At 40.5% G+C, this 20,299-nt stretch overlaps 1 protein-coding gene across 3 annotated transcripts in view; it reads left to right on the top strand.

Moving 5' to 3' along the window:
* Positions 1-20,299, top strand: part of RPS6KA2 (ribosomal protein S6 kinase A2) — a 279,910-nt gene that overhangs the window by 169,623 nt on the left and 89,988 nt on the right. For all 3 annotated transcript variants that reach the window (XM_033054733.2, XM_033054735.2, XM_033054734.2), the window contains one exon: positions 16,389-16,505. In XM_033054733.2, the coding sequence (XP_032910624.1) occupies positions 16,389-16,505 (117 nt within the window). The remainder of the gene's footprint in view (positions 1-16,388; positions 16,506-20,299) is intronic.

Genomic DNA, 20,299 nt, shown 5'->3' with positions numbered 1-20,299 from the left:
AAAGAGTTGGCATTTAGTTATTGCAGAGAAGATTTGCATTCTGAAGGAAGATCAGCTGGTAGAATTCTAGATTTTCATTCTGCTCCCTTTTACAATAAGAGGTGAAATAACATAACATTATCTGGTTGTTTAGTCAAGTAACAAGTAAAATAAAAGCCCAATTCCTCAAACTTTTATTTCTTCATCAATACAGCGAAGTCACACTGTTGGAAATCCACAATTAGGATCTAATAATATACTATTTCTCAAATAGCTTTTAAAAACCAAGTGATGAATCTACTCTTCATCCTTGACTTTTCTTCATGGAGTGGTGCTATTTATGTGTTTTGATGATGCTCTAAAGTCTGTAGGAAGTCCTTTGATGGTCCAGCCAGTATTTTGTTAACAGGATGTTTCCATCTTCTTTTACTACTTTAAACTTACCAAAAACAAATTTAGAAGCTCTCCTTGTTTATAAAGGAGATGACAGTGCTAGCTGATTAAAAGGGGCATAATTTGTTGCCCCACTTATCTCATGTTGTTGACGAGCTGCAACAGATATTGATGCCAAATTCACTTTTTATATGAGTAAATTTGGCACATGTGCATGACAGTTCTTCCTCTTGTACCATCATTAGCAGACTCTTAACTGGCATTCTGCCACTGGGGAAAAGGAGAACTGTTTTCACTCAGCGTGCATCTTGTGATCACCATCTGTATCCTCTGTTTTTAGGGCCTGATCCTGCAAAATTATTACAAGAACAGTTAGTTCTCCAACATCTACTTATGTTGCTGGTAATTACTTATGCCTATTTATAAAGAGAGGGGTTTTTAAGAGCTGGGGCTTATATTTGTAAGATGGATTTTAAATATCTGTTATAAATCTTGTAGTGGCCACCATTCGTTCATAGGATTCATCATATTTACAGCCATATGGAGATTATTGTGGGTTCTTGAAAAAACACAACAAAACAGTGTAATGTCAGGAGAAAACAACACAGGGGCAGCTGAAGGGTGGTAGGATACAAGTTAGTAACACATTAAGTGGCATCTGTTCTGAAGTTTTTCTGGCCTTCCCAGGGAAGGATTTTCCAGACATCTAACCTGAATTTTTCATGCTGTGGTTAGGTTTATTGCCCCTGGCTGTGTCCATAGTATAATTCAGGTTTGGTACATGTCTCCAGTCTTGCACAACCGACAAAACACTGCAGGTAGGCATTATACCAGGCTTGGTTCAGGGCTTGTGTTTCCATGCACACATCAGATGGATGAAAACAAAACAGCTTTTGTTTAGGCCAGCAGTGTTATCCCCAGGTCCCAGAGCGGCCTGGGAAGGAGTTGCAAGTCTGAGAGCCTCCCGTGTACCCGTCTGCAGTGTTCACATGGGCTGTAGACTTGTTTCTTGCCTTTGCTCAGAACTTCTGTGGCTTTTACCCTGCAGTGCTGAACAGCTGTGTGGCTGTGACAAGCTGGGAGATTGCCAGCTCTGGTTAGTGTTGCCACAACCCAAACCTTTCCATCCTCACCTCAAGGCTCGCTGCTGGAGCGTGCCCTGCGTGTTTTGCCTTACATCTCTCCCAGAGCTGGCCACAGCTACAAAATATCCTGGCTCCTTTCATTGCACCTTGTGTGAGCTGCCACCTCGCTCGCCCGTGGCTCACTTTCAAGTTGGGATTTAAAAGACTCCTTATAACTTCCCAAGAGCAGAGCAGCAATACCTCTCTGGGTTTGAGAAGCAGAGCATGGGCTGAGGGGCAGCAGCTCTGCTCATGTCCCCATCGTGCCTTTCACGATGCTGGTGTGGATCCCAGGAATCTGCAGATCCCACCCCAGTTCCCGCCCCTCCCAACCCTGTCCTCCTCTTGGCGCTGTCCCAGAATCAGCTTACTGCTCAAATATTTGGGGCTGGGTGACTGGAAGGCAGGCAGGAGGTTTTCAGGTAGTGTGGGCAGTGACTTGGTTTGCTTGTTTGTTGGTGAAGAAAATACTGCAAGGGATTATCCTTTCATTGGTGCCTTTCTAGGTGACTTCTGAGTGAGAGAGATTCAGTAGCTAACTTGGCTGACAGGCACTGTTTAGTGTGCAATGGACCCTTAGGTCTTCATGAACTTCTGTTAAAAAAAAATAATAAAGGAAAAAAACTCTTCTGATTTTGCTCCAGATAAAATCCAGCATATTCAATTTCGATACACATCATGTATTTTTTTCCTTTTTAATAATGGGAATAATGTTCTGCATTTTCTATATTACTTATTTGCATTTGGTATACCTCACCCTGGGTCAACTTGCAGCATTTGTGTTAAAGACTAAATTATTTGCTCTCTGCAGCTCCAGGAATCCTAGTTTTAACTGCACCTGATCAACCTTCAGTATCCTTAAACATACAGTTACAGCATGTTGGCAGAGAAGTTGGTACAGAGATGAGAAGCTGATGTGAAATTTTTGTTTCTCTTTACCCTTAATCTCCTAATGAAAGTTATTTACACAGCAGTGTTATATGTCACCCAGCTTCACTTGCTACTTCACAGAACTGGAAGTTTAGATATTGCAACTATGCAGAACTGTAATTCTTATGTTACTTGACTTTTTAGATGGTTTCAGTAACATGGTTTAATCCAAACTCACTGATGACGTCCATGTGTATCTTCACAAGCATAAGCAGCTCTATGAAGACAAAAGATTTTGGTATTGACCTGTACAAAAAAGTTCCAGTTGTAAGTTCTGGATAAAATTCAAAGACAGCGGAAGACAATTTACTCAGCCTTTTTGGGTAAAGAAACATTTTGAACATTGAAAACAAATCAGAAAAAGCACAGTCCAAAAATAATGTTCTTTGGACATTTGAGCTTTTTACAAAGCGAGCTGGAACTCTGCTTTGGCATAGCAGGACCCTGCTGTGAAGTCAGCAAGAAAAAAGAATGGTTTTAAATGCAAATAAATTTAAGAATACAAACAAAGCAAAATTTGTGGCAAATTCATAATCAGCTTTTCACTGTGATTTACATTATAGAGGTTTTTTTCCTTACAGTATTGTCTTAAATTGCAGAAACTTTACCTCCCATGGTGTCTTCCAAACACTGTGGAATTGCTCTTCTTTCATGATAAAATGGGGAAAACAAATGAGCATTGGACTTGTGTGTTTGATTAAACACTTCTTTAAAACATCACTTTTGTGTGGTTTCAGCTTTCCTCTTTGGCTTTCACTTGTCATCTTCTGGTTGTGTTCTCTATTTTTCCTTTGTCCATAATAATAATTTCAGCTTCCTGTCATTACTGATTGAATTATTTCACTTACCACTCAGTTGTCTTCTTGCTGTTGTTTATAAAACATCACCATAGTTACATGTGATACGTATATGGTTGGCTGGATAGGGTTATAAAATAAGATTGAGTATAAAGGCTTTAATATAGAGTGGGCACAGTTGTCTAGGACTCCCTGAGAAGCACAATAAATGCCTTATCTGTAAAGGAACAGGAATAGCTGTTGCTTGGTGTCCTGTGTTTCATACACAATTACTGAATTCAAGTGATTTTCAAATTTTTATGTAGCAAAAAATTATTGGTGATTATAATGTATCATCAGATTCTTCTTCAGAATTCTGTCTCCCAGCTTCATTAAGGATTTCACTGACATTGCAGCCCAGTGGAGCCAGCTGGTGATTTTGAGTGTCAATGGGATAGCATCCACCATATGGAGCACCAAAAAACATTTTTGTTTTATTAGCTTGATATTAAAAAGAAATTACTACACCTGTGTGAAGTGTGGCAATGTATTTTGGTGTTCATTTTTCTTTGTTCAGGTTACTAATGGAAGCTGTATCTGAAATGAATGTTAGAAGTGGAATTAGGAGGAGCTCATTTAATCTGTGTCCATTCACTTTTCTGTGAATAAGAGGTTAGTATCTTCCAGGAGTCCCAGACAGTTCTGTGGCTGCTCCTGAGCATAGGAACAATCTCACAGTTTACTGTAAAGTAATAGCCTTTAAATTCTCCAGCTAAGTGGGATAAACTTGTGAGAGAGATCATGATGTTGCACCACAAAGATCTTTATCTGTGCTCTGGTCTTTCTGTAGGTACAGTTCTGTGATCACTTGTGAGCAAACCTGTCATTTCAGTAAGGCAGTGGATATGTTTGTCTTCTCTCTCCAACTTGTCCCTTTATAGTGTGCAGCAAACTGATTTTCAGTAAAGTCATTTGGATTTTCTTTTATTAAAAAAAAACAAAAAACAACCAAAACCAACAAAGCCTTTAACCATTAAGCTACCACGTGAATTTGTTTTAACAGTTTTCAACCAGAACAGAAAAATATTGAAATAGCTGCAGGTCAATGAAAACCACCTAGCAGGAACTTGGTCATCTCCATTTGACCTTTTTCTTGCTTGTGTATATGTTAAAAAAATACTTGTAGAATGGATGCTAAAGCAGTACATTTGCTCTTAGACTGGTATGTTCAATACTTAAAAACCCCAGATGCTTCTGCACAGAAATGGGTTAAACAGAAAGAGCTCCTTTCCATTGCCTTCTTTTATCATCATCATCACTTTTTTAAGTAGAGTTTTTGTGAATAAGGTGGCTGAAGAGAAGAACCAGAACAACTTGATGTAAACGTCCCTTTACACAGGTGGGTGAGTAAAAGAGCTGCAGGGCAGGTGAAAATCATTCTTCACAGTCTGCAGGAACGTGGCAATGAGCTCTGCAGCTGGGCTCAGCTTTCATTTGTCCTGGCAGTTTTCACTGATGCCAGCTGATCTAATGGGTCAAATACTACAACAACTGTGCAAATAAGTAAAAATTATTTTGAATTAAAAGACTGAAGAAACTGGTTTTTTCCCATAACTGTTAAAGTTTCTCCCAGCATAAAAGTTTGGCATGGTATCTGACACAGGGTTGTGGGTTTGCCTCCAGTTTCATGGCCAAGAGCCCTGATTTCCCTGACATGTGATGGCAGATCATGGCAGTAGCTGCACAGGGTAAGATAGTCTTTGCAGAAGGATATTGCAGTTGTTTGTACAAGTATACATCAGGCCAGAAAAATGAAACTATGAGAGCATCATGCATTGTCTGTGGGAGACTGTAGAAAATCCATAGTGAAAAAGATGGTTTGATCAAAAGCTGGCCTGGAAACGTCCAGTGTAAGGCAGTGTATGTGTTTTGTGAAGCACATATGCTCTATCTAATGTTAAAAGAGTATTGAGAAATGAGGGAAAGATTAATTGATATAAATCTGAACTAGCATAGAGCATAGACTTGCTTTACAGTTAGCAGAAAGAGGAAAGCTTGCTAAGTCCTGGTTTAGACTACTGGAGAAGTAGTGTTGCCTAAAAGAAAGAAAGGGCTAAAAGCACACTTTTTTTTTTTTTGTGTCATATGTACGGAAGTTTAGACAGCTCACTCAGACAGAGTTTGGTTGTTGAACAGAGTATGGACATATGTTTGGATGAATCCTACTCTGGAAATCATTTTCAGTAGACTTCAGCAGGCTGTGGATCAGCTTTGACTGAAGTTTTGTGCTATGAAGCTGTCATGATAAGTTTGTCAAGATCCTGGTAGCTGACAACCAACTAATTTATCACCTCCCCCCTTTTTGTTATATGAAATCACATTATTCATTGTAAATTTCTGCAAAACAGATTGGTGCAGCACTTAGACCTCTTTGAAATAAGAGAGTCTTCTGAACAGTGTTGCAAAGGTGTTCTTTGGCATCCAGATGGATTTTTTGTGTTTTGTTTATTCTCATTCTCAAAACGCACATGTTTTCAGTCAGTGTGTGTACATAATGTATGCTTCTGTTTAGTACAGTAATTGTAAACACTTATTCCCTTCACAGAAAGGAGGATGTGTGATAATTATTTAGCAGCTTCTTCCTTGGAGATTGGCTGTGTGAATCTTTGGAGGACATGACCTAAACTAGAGGTTTCTCAGTAGTTAAAAAACCCCCACAAAATATTATGGGCCTTTTCCTGGGCCGGATTTTCAGTAGACTGCTGAAACTCTGTTTGAAGAGGTACTTGTGCATGGTAACAGTCCTTAGGCACTGAAGTATGAATGTCTGCAAATAATGACTTGTGTCTTAGCCATGGTTATAATACAAGTATACAGCTGAAGAGATAAGTTTTAGTATCCCTTGCTAAATATTTGTCCATGAAACTGGAGCCAGAATGAGATGAGGTATTGTCAGGTACTTCATGTAACTTTTTTATTTTATTTTATCTGTGTGTCTTTGTATAACTTAAGAAATTGAAGCTGGGGTCTACATAAATAAGCAGAGTATGCATCCACTGCATTCATACTGTGCTTGGGAGGCCCAGTTGAGTTACTGGAGAAGGCTGGATGCCCAAGGCCATTGACCAATTGCGCAGCAAAAAACCTCTGGTCCCCATCATGTCTCACCCTTGTTTTGGGAGCAGTTTTGAGTGGCAGGACTGTTCACCAGCTTCCCCATCAGATCACTCCAGTACATACATGCATGCCTGTAGTTTCTCGTCATCCCAGGAAGGTGGCTAGATATTTAAATTGGATTAAGCTGCTGTATAAAAGGGGGATAATTTGCATTTCAAGTAATTAAAATTGCAGTTCTTCTCTTGATTTAATTCTCTGTTGGCATAGGCACAATTGCCCTTGTCTTGTGTCCTTCTTGATACCTCCTTTTCTCTCTGCCCTTCAAATCTTATTCCTCGGTCCATGTCGCTAAATTTGTAATATCATCTCAGAATTTCCTTTTTTACCATCTTCTCTCTGCCTCATTCAGCTGCTTCAACCTTTTTACTTCAATGCCTTCACCAATGCACTATGTTGTGAACAGTAGCATTAAAACTAATTTGTATTTGCTTTGATTCCATAATGACCTCACATTAGGCCATTTCTCTATTAATACTCTGCCTGCAAAATGCCATTGAGATAATGAACATCATTACAACACGTTTTTCCCTAACATAATGCCAGCAGGACTCCAGTTTGTGAAGTACAAGCTGGTTGAACCCTTAGCAGATGCTTGATTTAATTAATGGGAGGACACAAAATGTGCAAGCAGGTCAGTATTCCTCTTGAAGACAAAATGATAATTACTAAACCCTACAAGTGATTTGTAAACAGCAGAAGGGTATATTTCCTAAACTGACTAATCCAACACTTCAGTAATGCAATTATCTCTTATTACAGCCTTTTGTCGACTCTGCCTCACATTTCAAGATGAAACCTGGTATTTTTCCCTTCGTATGCATATTAAAGATGATTCAGTTCTTTAAAATCACCATACAAATGCTCCAGGGCTTTGTATTTTCTACTTACTGTGTTGTGGTGCCATTTACACTGCTGTGGTGGGGGCAGTGTTTTATTTGGATCACAAAACAGTAAGGAAATGTTTCAAAATATGTTTTGCTTAAGCAGTTTATCTTCCTAGTGCAGCTGGAGTTTTTATTTCACACTCAAATGCACTAGTAAAACATCAGGCACCTTTTTCTTCTAGTCTGTGAAGCAGCTGAGTACAGCAATAAGGGAATTGGAGTAATTTAGCAAGTATTTATATTTCTTGAATAGTATCATTAATATATAGACCTTTTCTTCTGTTTTCCTTATTTTTCAAACCTAGTATCACAGTATCTGAGGATTTGGTATCTTTCCAGTGTGCAGTGCCTAACCACACAAAAGATGGCCTTACCTGTATTTTACAGATGGGAGCTGGGACAGGGGGATGTGGGGGCTGCCTGTATTCCGGAAATGCCTGGAGCATAGGTTGCCATCACTTTAGGGCTGTCCCATTAGGGCTTTGCTGCAGCGGTGGGTGGGGGCATCCCTGGGAGGGTCTCTGGCAGGAGTCACCCAGGCCACTCACAGAGAGGTTGTGAGTCAGACCAGAGTGCACAGGGAACAATACTGACCTGGGAACCAGCCTTGAGCTGGTTAATAGAGCACAATTATTTTTCAATGCAGTCATGTATATTGGCCCCACCACTGTTTAGGTTCCTGTTCAGAACCCTGTTTAGTGGTGACATAGAATCATCGTAAGGAAACAAGAATACTTACCTTTCTAAGAGTCACGTTTACTTACATGCATTGGCTCCAGACACACTGGGAGTTAGTTCCTTGATGAATGAGCAGCAAGTGTTCTTCCTGGGCCTCTTCACCAGCAGGAACAATCAACAATGGACCTTGCAGCTCTTCAGAGCTGGAAAGGCCAGTGGCACACCTGGAAGCCATGCCAAGTAGGATGTTGCTGAAAACGTTCCTGCTCTTCTTTATTGTAGAAAGAGCAATATTGCTGAGTTCTTTGTCCTTTAATGGTGTGACTCATTTTGAGACTGTTTTTGGTAAAGTTCACAAATGTATTTGAGTATTTGTAGTGATCTGCCGTATGAGTAAGGCTGGCCAACTGTTTGTATTTTTTTTTTTTTTTGTGACCAGATGGATCTGCTTTTGTCTTTTCTTTTAACCCCTTGTTTTAACATTTTGTTAGGCACTCTTTCTACTCACCACTCCTCATAAACTATTGCAGCTTGCATAAAAAATAACATAAAAATCAGAGTTACCTTGGCTAGTGATTTGTGTCCAGGATTGAAAGTTAGATCAAGAGTTGGTGTCTCCCTGTACTTAATGCACTTGGAATAGGAAGATAGTTCTCCTCATGTAACTTTGCAGTCATAGTGTTGTATATATTTGTCCTAGTCAGGGACTGGGTCTGTAAAGACACTATAGTCATCAGATAAAGAGTACCAGACTTAAAAATGTTTCAATCTGAGCTAAAGGAGAATTCAGTGGTAGGCTGCCTGGTATCTCGTATATACTGGGTATATTTTGAATAATTTGTCTGTCCATTTTTTCTATGTTAATTCTCATGGTATTCCCATGGAATAGCAAAAAGCAACTATCCATATTTTTTTGAGTTAGGGAGCAAGTAGAAGAAATGCCTAATTTACTGAGCTGCAAAATCCTGACCAGTGGACTATGTCCAACACATTAGAGTATGTTTTAATTGTCTAGACATTTCAAGTGTATGAGTTCTTTTGCAAAATCCTCTGTTTCAATAGAAGTCTCACGGCATTTATCAGCAAACGTCTCTCTTGTAATGGCATTAAAAATCTGGCCACAATACTTCTCTATTTAAGTGTGTTTCAAAATCAGATTATAAATGTGAATTCATCTCATGCAACTCCTGAAGCCCCTAACTCAGCAAGTCATCTTAGGCTTTCGTCATAGTCATCAGACAGAAATGTGCACTCTGTGATTTCTTTTAAGGATCTGATCTCTTTTAATCCTCAATTCCCTGCTTCTCTCTTATTGACTGCAAAGTAAACCTAGTTCAAAACCTTGTCTCCTGCACTATAAATTCTTGCATTTGTTTAGCTGAATTCAGCCTTGAGTGATTCATCAAAGATACACAGGATGACTCGTAGCACAAAAGATTTTACAGTAGTTTCACGAATACAAGCCGCACGGATTATAAGCCGCACCCCCGGTGCCTCGACAATGTTGCTGTCTTTGTCAATAAATAAGCCACACCCCGAATATTAGCCGCACTTTCGTTCGTCGCGAGAATCCGTGCGCAGCTTTCACAAATTGGCCAATTAGTAACAGGATCGCGGCATAGCGGGCTTTACTGGCTCGGGGCGGGGCCAGGAAGGCTTGGCCCGCTCATGGTTGCCGACGGGGCCGGGTGGCCCAGCTCAGCGCCACGGCTCGGCGGGGCTGGCCGGGTGGTGCTGCCGCCGCCACCGGGCTCGCTGGCCCCCCTCTCCCGTCAGCACCGCCCCGCTGCCGCGTTCCCTAGCCCCGCTGCCGGGCTCGCCGGCCGCGCCGCGCCGCGTTCCCTAGCCCCGCCGCCGGGCTCGCCGGCCGCGCCGCGTCGCGTTCGCTAGCCCCGCCGCCGGGCTCGCTGGCCGCGCCGCGTTCGCTAGCCCTGCCGCCGGGCTCGCTGGCCGCGCCGCGCCGCGTTCCCTAGCCCCGCCGCCGGGCTCGCCGGCCGTGCCGCGTTCCCTAGCCCTGCCGCGCCGCGTTCCCTAGCCCCGCCGCCGGGCTCGCCGGCCGCGCCGCGTTCCCTAGCCCCGCCGCCGGGCTCGCCGGCCGCGCCGCGCCGCGTTCGCTAGCCCCGCCGCCGGGCTGCCGCCGCCGCCGCCAGGCTCGCCGGCCGCCCCCTCCCGTCTGCACCACCGCCGCGTTTCCTCGCCCTGGCCGGCACTGCAGGCCCCCGCACCGCCGGGCTCCCCCACGCTGCTGGCCCCGATTCTGCTGGGCTTCCCCCGCTGCCAGGCAGCCCCACCCGCCGGCCTTCCTGCTTCTGCCATGCTCCCCTGCACTGCTAGCCCCAGTTCTCCCGGGCTCCCCCGCCCTGCTGGCCTGGGCTCTGCCGCCCCCCTGCCCCGCCCTGCTGGCTCAGGCTCTGCCGCCCGCCCCCCGCACTGCTGGCCCCGCCTCTGCCAGGCTTTCCCACCTCAGCCGGGGCCGGCCGGGCTCCAGCTTGGCTTGGGGCTGCCGCGGGCTCTCACTTCCGTGTTGGCAGCTTTTAGAATTTTGTTAATGTATTAGCCGCCCCGGAATATTGGCCGCACTTCCGGGTTTCCACCAAAATTTTGGTCAAATTGGTGCGGCTTGTATTCGTGAAATTACTGTACTCAAATCTCCCAAGTACTCAAACCTCCACCTCATGGACCAATCTATACAGCAAATTGTATTCACTGCCTTTGCTCTCTGTGATTCATCTCTTCCCATTTAGTTTGTTGGACTTCAGCTGAACCCCAGCTGTACAGGCATGGATTAGGGAAAAGAAACTATAAATGTAGGATGAAAAATTGGAGCTGGAGAGAAGTGTTAAAGCATTTTAAAGAGAGCTTAATAGTTACCCTCTCTAGAAAAGGGTCTGCTGAATTGAACAGCTGATTTCCACAGAAATTGCTCTTAAGGTTTTTGTTTTCCAGTAAATTATGACATACTTGTTAGAATTCCAAATTCAAGATAACACATTCTGTTCACCTTTGTGAAAGATCTGGAAAAGAAATCCCAATCTCTCTTAAAATTGTAATGGATTATTTAAGTCCATATGACCTTTTGAGAAGGTAGGTAAACTTATGCTGGAAAGCCAAATACACAATGTCCAGCGAATTCATTGGGAGTTCCACATGCTTCTTTAAGTCCAATTCATTGTCATTAGAGCAAATGTTTATTTAACAGAAGAGAACAAAGCAACCAAGGCCATTTACGGCATTATTGCTGTTTACATTTTTCCAGATGACAGTAGAGGCCAGAACTTGGATTATAACCCATTTAAAATGGAAGATTTCTTCTTTTTTTTACTCCAGCTGCTGGAGACTGACTTGGGAAGAGGCTAATGAAAAAGCTCCTGTACTTTTTTTCTTAAATGTAGATGCTTGTCCTCAAACAGCTGAATGCAGGCCAGCAATTCATTTCCTGCCCTAGGCAGCATTTGAATAGCCTATTACGTCTGTGACACATATTACTCTCTTATGGGTTGAGCCAAATTAGAAACTGTGAAACAGAGGTAGAAACCTGACCTCATCTTTATCAGACACATCCTGTCCTAACTATTCCTATATCGGTGTTTTAAACGTGCTTTCTTAATGAATCATGTTGTTTTGAAATGTTGTGTTGCCTGTGATACTTGGTAGTTAAATAATTGTGATTTGGGTTTATGTTAGGTGGTAACCTGCCAAATAGGAGGATTGGTAACAAAATAAAGTCTGTATCCTGAGCATATGCTGTAGATAAATAATTATTATCTCAAGCAACAGTAAAATGTCTTCTGAGTTATCATTATTTCTTATTTCCTCATGTCACATTTTCAACATTACACATTTATTGACCTCAGATCCTAAAGCAGCAAGCCTAAAGATGTAAAACTTGCACATCAAAAGTGCACATGGTTTTGTTGGAAAATGAAACTTACCCTTTACAACCATACCTGTACACCAGCCTTGATCCCCTGCAAGGAATAAAACTAGGAATCCTTTCTTACACATTTTTCAAAACAATAATCATATAAAATTAGCACTGTGGCTTTTTTCTTTGCATATTATATGGTAGCATAAATTTTTCCATTAGTAAAACTAGCTGATTCTTGAATAATCCCCCCTCCTGATATTTCAGGAAATCTTGGTGAGGGAAGTTTTTTGTGTATGGGTGAAATATATCTGGCAGCTAAGATTGTCTCATGGTTTGGTGACCTTAGCTCTGCTTGTCCAGAAACTAGTTGGGGTGTAGCCAGACAAGACTCCAAAAGATGTTAAACATTTTCTAGGAGGTATTCTTTCCATAATGTTTGCTGAGAGGCTGTGGAACAGGCAAGATAGTAAATTGAGGAGTTGCTCTCCAGGAAGGCCTGCCCTTGTGAATGAATTTTTTTACTCCACTGCGAAATTCATACCCCTACCCTTCTTGATCCTACTCTGACATGTCACGGTGGGTTGGGAAGTATTGTTGCAGTTAGAAGAGTTTTCTGTAGCTGCTCTCATGTGGCCACTGAGTATTAGTGTCTCTTTCTCCAAGGCTGCATGAAGAAGTCTTGGAAGTGAGCTGAGACCAGTGCTGCAGGGAGCTGCTGCCTTCCAGAAGCCCCAGAGCAGATGGGTCTGTGCTATCCACAGTGCCAGGGCAAGAACAGAGGCTCTCTTCTCCTATGTCCCAGAGGAGAAGAGATCAAAATGGTCTTTCCAGTTTAATAGTGAGTTATTTTATGTCCAAACCTTCTGCCAGCTTTGGGGGAAGCCTTTAAGTGAGTAATGCAGTATGGAATCAGACCTGGAATAGGGCTTTTTTGTATTAACACAGAAAAGCACTCTCCATTCCTCTTTCAACCTTCCAATTTATTGCCCTCCCTTCTCTAGTCTATCCTGCTTGACCGTGTTCTTTCTTCAAGCCACCAAGAATATCCATCTCACTTTTGTCACAGGATGATGTTTTTTGTGCAAACATAAATATTTAGAGAAGTTTACAAAAGATTAAGCTTCATCAAGTCAAGCATTCCTGCTAATGCAGTGTGGGGCAAGTCAGCAGGGACAAAGAGCCTGGGCTGGTGTGCACAGCTGTTGCAAGATCAAACTGGGGAACATTCACTTTTGATTCCACTGACTTAACTGATCAAAATCAGTTTTGAAGTTGGCTGTTTTGTTTTTTTCCAGACTGATATCCATTCCATCAAATCAGCTTCTTCAGTGTGCAGACTTTGTATTTATTGTGATTCTTTTGTCTCAGTTTTATGGTTGTTATGCAAATACCTGATGCAGATATAATGCACTTGCTGGGCCAGTGAAAAATAAATCTGTATTACAGAAGTTTCTAGTATGCAACCCAGGCCAAAATAGTTGGGAGACTTGCCCACAATACTTGTGCTTTGACAGTTTGAGTTTCACTCTGATCATCAATACCTGAGAAAAAAATATGCCAGATTCCATATTAGCACAATACAGGCAGACTTCAAATGAGAAAATCCCATGTAAGTAAGAATGTAAATAAAGACTATAAGACTGTTTGGTTTGTGCTGGGTTTGTTTTTTTTTTTTTTTTTTTGCTGGAAAGGTAAAACAAACAAATAGAAGTTATTCTGTGATTTATTCAGCCAGTTAGTGATAAAATTATAGAAATACATTCAAGGCAAATGGGTTCATGTGTGCAAAGACACCAGCATGTATTTCCTTTAAGGAGCTGTGTCTGTCTTCAGTGTCAAGCACTGCCAGTTTGGCTCTCTGCTCCAGGGGGAAGTGGATTTGTCATACCAGCTAAAATACTGTCTACCTCTTGGACAGCTCACAAGTAACACCACTGTGATGATGATTGGTGAAAAAACAGCTGTCTGGCATGCTTTTTCTTCTGTGCTGCCTTGCTGCCCCTTTCTAGCGAGGTGACCACAGGAAATCCCCAGGAAATCCTACCTCCCTAGAAAAATATCCTGCTTCCTCTTAAGGGCACGTGGATCAACCAGCTTCACTGGACTGTGGGCAAATTGAAAGAGAACAGTCTTTTGTAGGAAGTGGCTCAAGCTTCAGCATTTGAGGCACTGAAAACCACAGTAGCCAAAAAACCAGCTGGTTGCTCTGATTAAGTGTCAGTGATATTTTGGGCAGGACTGTTGGACTAGATGACCCCTAGAAGCCTCTTCTAACCAATGTTCTCTTATTTTGATAATCACAAAATCTAGTATGGTTTTTCTGTCTTTAAAATCCATGCTTCTCTGATAAACATTTCTAGGCCTTGTATTTGGTTCCATTTTCTGTAAATACTCTTTTTTCCCCTGAGTTTTTAATTAAAGATGCAAATAATTAAAGTACTGTTTTTATTGCATGTTATAAATTATTCATGCTATTCTACAGGAGTACAAGAAATTTTTAAGCATTCTTCCAGCAAGCTGAATTTTCATCATTTTAATACTTTCAATATATTCCTGTAACTGAGCATGTTTCATGAACCTAAAGAGGTTACATTAAATTTAGTAATACAATGAGAAATATGCTTAGGGTTGTAGGTCTTTGACTTTGATGAGTAATATGAACGGGCAAATTGAAACTCACTCATCATTTAAATTGCAAATGCAGCTGAAAGTGACTTCATGGTTCAGGCTGGAATACAAAATAATTGAAAAAGATTATATATTTAATATCAGAAAGTTATGCTATCTCACACAGCACTTAAAGTCAGAAAAATGAAAAGAGAGATCTTGGCAGTTCTGTACTTTGAAATCCTTTAAATCTCTCTGTGAAAACTGTTCCTTGGTTTCAAGCATTTCCTTTCAGGCAAACCTTAAACTGTAGGAATTAGGATCAGAAAAAGGAGTTGCTCTGAGATGATTATTATTTTCCATGATTGTGGTAGCATGAATGAACTACAGGAAGCTTTCCAAACCAAGAAGAGGATATAGTCCACTGTTCCAAAGTATGTGAGTGCAAAGAGACAGAGTAGAGAAGAGGAGGGATGAAAATAAAATATATACAATACAATATTTTTTTCAATATAGAAAACAATCTGGGTAATACAAACCATGTATCTGACAAATTACAGCTGGTAGAAAGTGGTAGCAATTTTTCTGGAGAAGAGAATCAAATTTATTCTTATTTAGTACAGAACATGTTTTGGCCAAATGTTTTTGGGTTTGTTTGCTTGCAATTTTTTTACAGGCATTTTCATTTTTAGGATATTATTTCTATTTTCACAAAATTAATTTTTAAGAGTGGGATATAAATGTTATATTTCTGGGTCTTACAAAGATTTTTTGGGAGGAGAAAGGAAAATTGCAGGAAGTGTCCATGTAAGAATGTTTATGAGATTGCAATTATTTCTGCTAAGTGCAGAAATATTCAAATTTATTCCTAAATGAGTAAGTCCCTTCAGACTGGGAGGTTAAAAAAAAAAGAGGTTTGTATTGAAAATCCATAATTTTGTTGTGGAGAAGTTAGAAAGAGTAGTTTAGGGAGAAAAAAAAGCCACACCAAACAAACCAAAAAGCTCAAATGTAGGTGTATAAAACGCTACAGAAATAAAAGGGTGTGTATTATCTCTCCTTATCTTTGTGTCCTTGAGAAGCAGGTTCTTTCTTGCAGGTTTCTTTTCAGTTCAATGACTTTCTGGGTTGCTGCAAACTCTGTGTAGTCCCTCTGGGTCTCAAATGACCCAGTTGCTCTCTTCTTAGAGGAACATGCCAAAATAACATGGAACAAAAAAACTGAAACTAATGCCATATGTCACAGCTTGCAAGGTGAAGGTCCTGGTTCAATTGATGTGTTTGAGGAACATGCATCTATTGACAGAGGAAAGATTTGAACAAAAGAACCTGGACAAATCCAAAGTGTATAGAACTAATTATTGCAAGCAGCAAAGTGTGTGTCAGTCTTCTCCCACCACCACTTCATATTTAATCATTAATTTGTTTTCTATTTAAAGGTTGCCAGTAGTAACTTTCCAATTTTTTGAGGTAAATAGGAAGAGGCTTTTTTAGCAATGTCTTTTCTTTGTTGCCTACTCATTAGAAGAATTGTTGTTTAAGACTAAGGAAACTTTTTAAGACTGATTTAAATGATGATTTGAGGGGAAGCTGAGAAAGTTTGTGGAGAGAAGTGTGATGGAGCCTCTCTAGTGCAGATTTGACTACATGCCACTCTACTAGCAAGGTCTCTGATGGGAACACCAAGCTCTGCAGTATATTTTTGGCTCCAGCCTGTATAATCTGTCATTACCTAGTCATATCTTGAGGCTTAATAAACAGAAGTACCAGGTTTGGATGTCCAGACAATTACCCTCCCCAGCTGGTAACAGGCATGTGGAATATTTAGACAAGAATTTTTTTCTATTTTCAAAATTTGATACATGATTGTAGCACTACAGAAGACAATGTTTTAATAAACAATATGTTTCCTTAAGATAATGGCTCTGATTTGGGGATTTGGGGGTTTTTTTGTTTGTTTTTCCCTCTGCAGGAAGAAGGTATCGTGAAGGAAATAGACATCAGCCATCATGTCAAGGAAGGTTTTGAAAAAGCAGATCCTTCTCAGTTTGAGCTGTTGAAAGTATTAGGACAAGGTTCATATGGAAAGGTAATTTTTATTGTCATCTAATCACCCAGAGCAACACTGAAAATATGTGTCAATTCTCTGAGTTCATTTACACTGCTGATAATTTATATTGTCCAAATATAAATTATATTGTAAAGGCAGATTAGGAAAGCCCTCCTATCTTCATTTTAGTGTCACTTCAGTCTTTTAGCTGGATTCCTGCATATTAGCCAATTTAGGAAATAGCAGCCATGGCTCTGGACCTGGACTAATGAGCACAAGTTAGTAAACAGAGATAAACAATATTTATGGGTTCTGACCTATCCACCAGGGAGGTGAGTGTGCTACTTCTGCTTAGTTGGAGGGTGGAAATAGGAACATTCAAAGACTTAGAGAAGTTAGCTGCACAATTCCCACTGAGGACAACCTCAAGCACATTTCTGAATCCCAGACTGCTTTTTAGTTCACACTCAGAAGGCTTGAAAAGTCCTGGAGATAAACCCCAGTGCAGAATAAAGTAATTATTATAGCAAGAGCATGGGGAAAAAACCCTGCCTGTGTGACCACAAACTAATCTGTGGAGAAATAACATTCCCCACATATCTTCAGACAAAGAATTTTCTTAATTCCAAAGGCAGTTCTTCAGCAGGGCATGTGGCTGGAAATAAGAACAGGAAGGAAAGATGGAGAGAAAGAAGGAACAGTCAATTCAGCCTTGAAGTCTTTCTACGGTTTAAATAAGACATTGAAACCTTTGGACCAATGAACCTAGTTGAAACTAGGCATCAAAGTCCTTATAAATATATTATTTTGTGAAGTTTTAAATACGTGTTTTCCAATCAGAACTTTAAGATTTCTCCTAAAGGAAGTTCCATTAGGAATATTTATCAACTTCCTGGTTATTCTAGAATTACATTGATAATTAAGTCTATTGAAAGTTTCCTGAGATGAGAGATCCAATCAAGAAAACTAACATTCAATACCAAGCCTTGAACTCAAGAATTTCTTCAGAGCACAGTGTATTTAAGTTTTAAATATTAAATGAATGTGAAAAAGCAAACAGCTCAAAATTAGGTTTACTATGGGACTCAGTGTAAGGAGGATATGAACAACAAAAAGAAACATATTTGATAAAAGTAAGAGAGGCAGAATAGTCAGTTTTCATATATAGGCAGTAAAGATTTTAGAAATGGTTTTCTTGTTATCTTATATTGTACTGATGTATTTTCTGTATGGTTTGAGTTGGCTTTCTAGCCTTAGGCATTTTATAAGCAAAATGCCTGATGTCTGCAACCACTTCCCAAAAGGAAGTCTGATTTCTGAGGCATCAGAGTGTGAGTGTGGACAATGTTCCTGTCTGGAGCTGCATGTAATTACAAATCACTTTCCATATCTCTTGTGAGAAACATCAGTAAACTCCCTGGAGCAGCAAAGGCATGGGGAAGAGAGATCTACTCTGTGTTTCTTATGCAGTCCCAAACCACCTACATTTCCATCACCTTGGTATTTGAGCAAATGTTTCAAATCTGTGCATCTGGGGATTCAAACCACTAAGTTTTCAAGGTATTCACCCAAGGCCTAAATAATTCCTTGCAGGATTAGAGAAGATGTCTTTGGTGTCGGAGGGAGTGCCCCCAACACTCCTGAGATGCAGAGCACTTGCTTAGCTATTTATGTCAGGTTTTGGGTGATGCACCAATTTCCCCAGGTAAGGGAGTTTTGCTAGTTAAGGTATTGAGGTGTTTGCAAATATATCAGACTAGAAAATTGAAAGTCAGGCTCAGCCTCATACACAAGCTACTCTGGCAAACTAGTATAGTCCAGCTAATACAAACTGCCAAGTTAGCACTTCATGGCTACTTGGTGGCTCAAGAATGATGTGTAGCCTTACATTTAAGAATAATCAGAAAAGTGACATAATTTTGCAATACAATGTATTTTCATTTGTTCTGTTCCGTTCTGGAATGGTGGTTATTTTGATGTCCTTTGAAATAGAACACAATGTTCTTGACTCATCTCTTTTGGAGGGAATGCAGACAAGTGCCCTATCCCATGCTACAGTGAACAGCTGACTAGTGACTGGTAATGTAAATTGATCATTTTGCTTATTACAGCAATGTGGATATTACAAGCTTTGCAAGATTACATGGCAGACAAGATATTTCTGCAGATGCAGTGTGCTGTACTGTTTTATATGCATATCATTTGAAACTGCACCCTAGGCCTCGCCCCCAAATACCTTGCAGAGCTGGCCTGGGATGCTGTTTCATGTAGAACATAAGATATTAAAGGCTCTTTCTCCCAGGGTTGGTATTCTGCTTTATTCTTAGGCTTCCATGTGGTCAGAGCGAGAGATGGGGATAAAGAGAGAGACCACACGTGGGCTCAGGGTTTTTCTCTGGGTCAGGAAAGGGGAGGGGTCAGCCTTGGCCTCTGGCCAATCCCACCGCAGGGGTCAGTCCACCGGTCCTGCAGGGGTCACAGGGCTAAAGGGACATACCATCCCCAAAACAGTAGGGTATTGGGTTACAACAATCATTATGTTAAGGGGTTGGGGTTTTGGGGTATAGAGCCCATAAATGTTTTTTAAAAATAATAATACAGCTGAAAATCTAGTGTCTGGACAAGCTTGCTTTTGACTTTCTTCTCCTTTTCAATGTAATACAAAAATTAAATCTTCCTTGACTGAGACAGAAAAATATCCCAACTTTTCTCTGTAAATTTCTAAATTAATTGACTTCCTGTTAATGCTGGAGCAGCTGAGGTCAATTCATCATGAATAACAACAAAAAACACTTCAGAAACTCTTTCGTGTACCTGTTGCATCCAGATTTCATAATTTTTTCCTACAGTTGTGAGCACTGGAGGTATTTATACATTCCCCAGAGTAGGAAGCAGGAGCTGGGAGCAAGCAATGTGTGCCCAAGCTCAGCTGGTCAGGGCAGCTGGGCTGAGGAATTGTGCTTATCTGCTATGCACAGGAAACAGCTTGAGAAGGACAGTCCCACCAAAACCCCATCAGATCATGTCACAGAAGTGTTGCAGCTGTGATACTGTCAGATGTAAGAGTTCCGAGGAAGTTTTTCAGAGAGAATTGAGAATTTAGGAATTTACCTTTTTACCTTTTTTTGTTCTTTTTTTTTTTTCCCCAGCTTCTGTACCTGCTCTATAAAAGTTGTTCTCCCTTCCCACAAAACTTTCCCCAAATGGGTTTGAGAAAATCTAATTTATTTACAGGTTGGGTTTTTTTAGGAGGAAGAGTCTTTCAACTTGCAAAAATTGTACTAGAAACATGCTCCCTCCTTCCTTATTTTTTGGCTTTTTTATATTTTATGTGGAGACACTTGACAAAGCTGCCTGGTTCCTGGATAGACAATTAACAAAATAATTGTAATGGTATTTTTAATCCAAATAAACATTCATTAGTCAGATAATTTCACCTAGTCTTTCTTAATTTGTACATTAATGAGTATATAGGACTATATGTATTTTGGACTATATTTTTATTTCTGTATTTGGCATTACTTCAGCTTCTGTCCAGTAACGCAGGTGCTGAAACTAAAAAAAAAAAAAAAAAAAAAAAAAAAAAAAAAAAATTGTTGCCTGTTACTTCTGACCCCAGCAGACAGAGTGTGTCCTGAGAACCAGCTAAAAGAGTTGTTTATTTTATTTCCAATTATTAAAACACTGAAGGTCTTATAAAGACCAAACTGAACTACTGATCCCATTGTTCACTACCTCTCCCATGTTCATTTGCACTGAGGGACAGATAAGAAATACTTGCATGTAGTACAATAAAAAGAGTACAAGTTTAGCTACAAATTTTATGTTAATTA

This window comes from Catharus ustulatus, chromosome 3 (assembly GCF_009819885.2).
Source record: "Catharus ustulatus isolate bCatUst1 chromosome 3, bCatUst1.pri.v2, whole genome shotgun sequence".
NCBI classification, from domain to species: domain Eukaryota; kingdom Metazoa; phylum Chordata; class Aves; order Passeriformes; family Turdidae; genus Catharus; species Catharus ustulatus.
The sequence above is the reverse complement of the archived record's forward strand: the minus strand, read 5'-3'. Positions and strand labels throughout refer to the sequence as shown.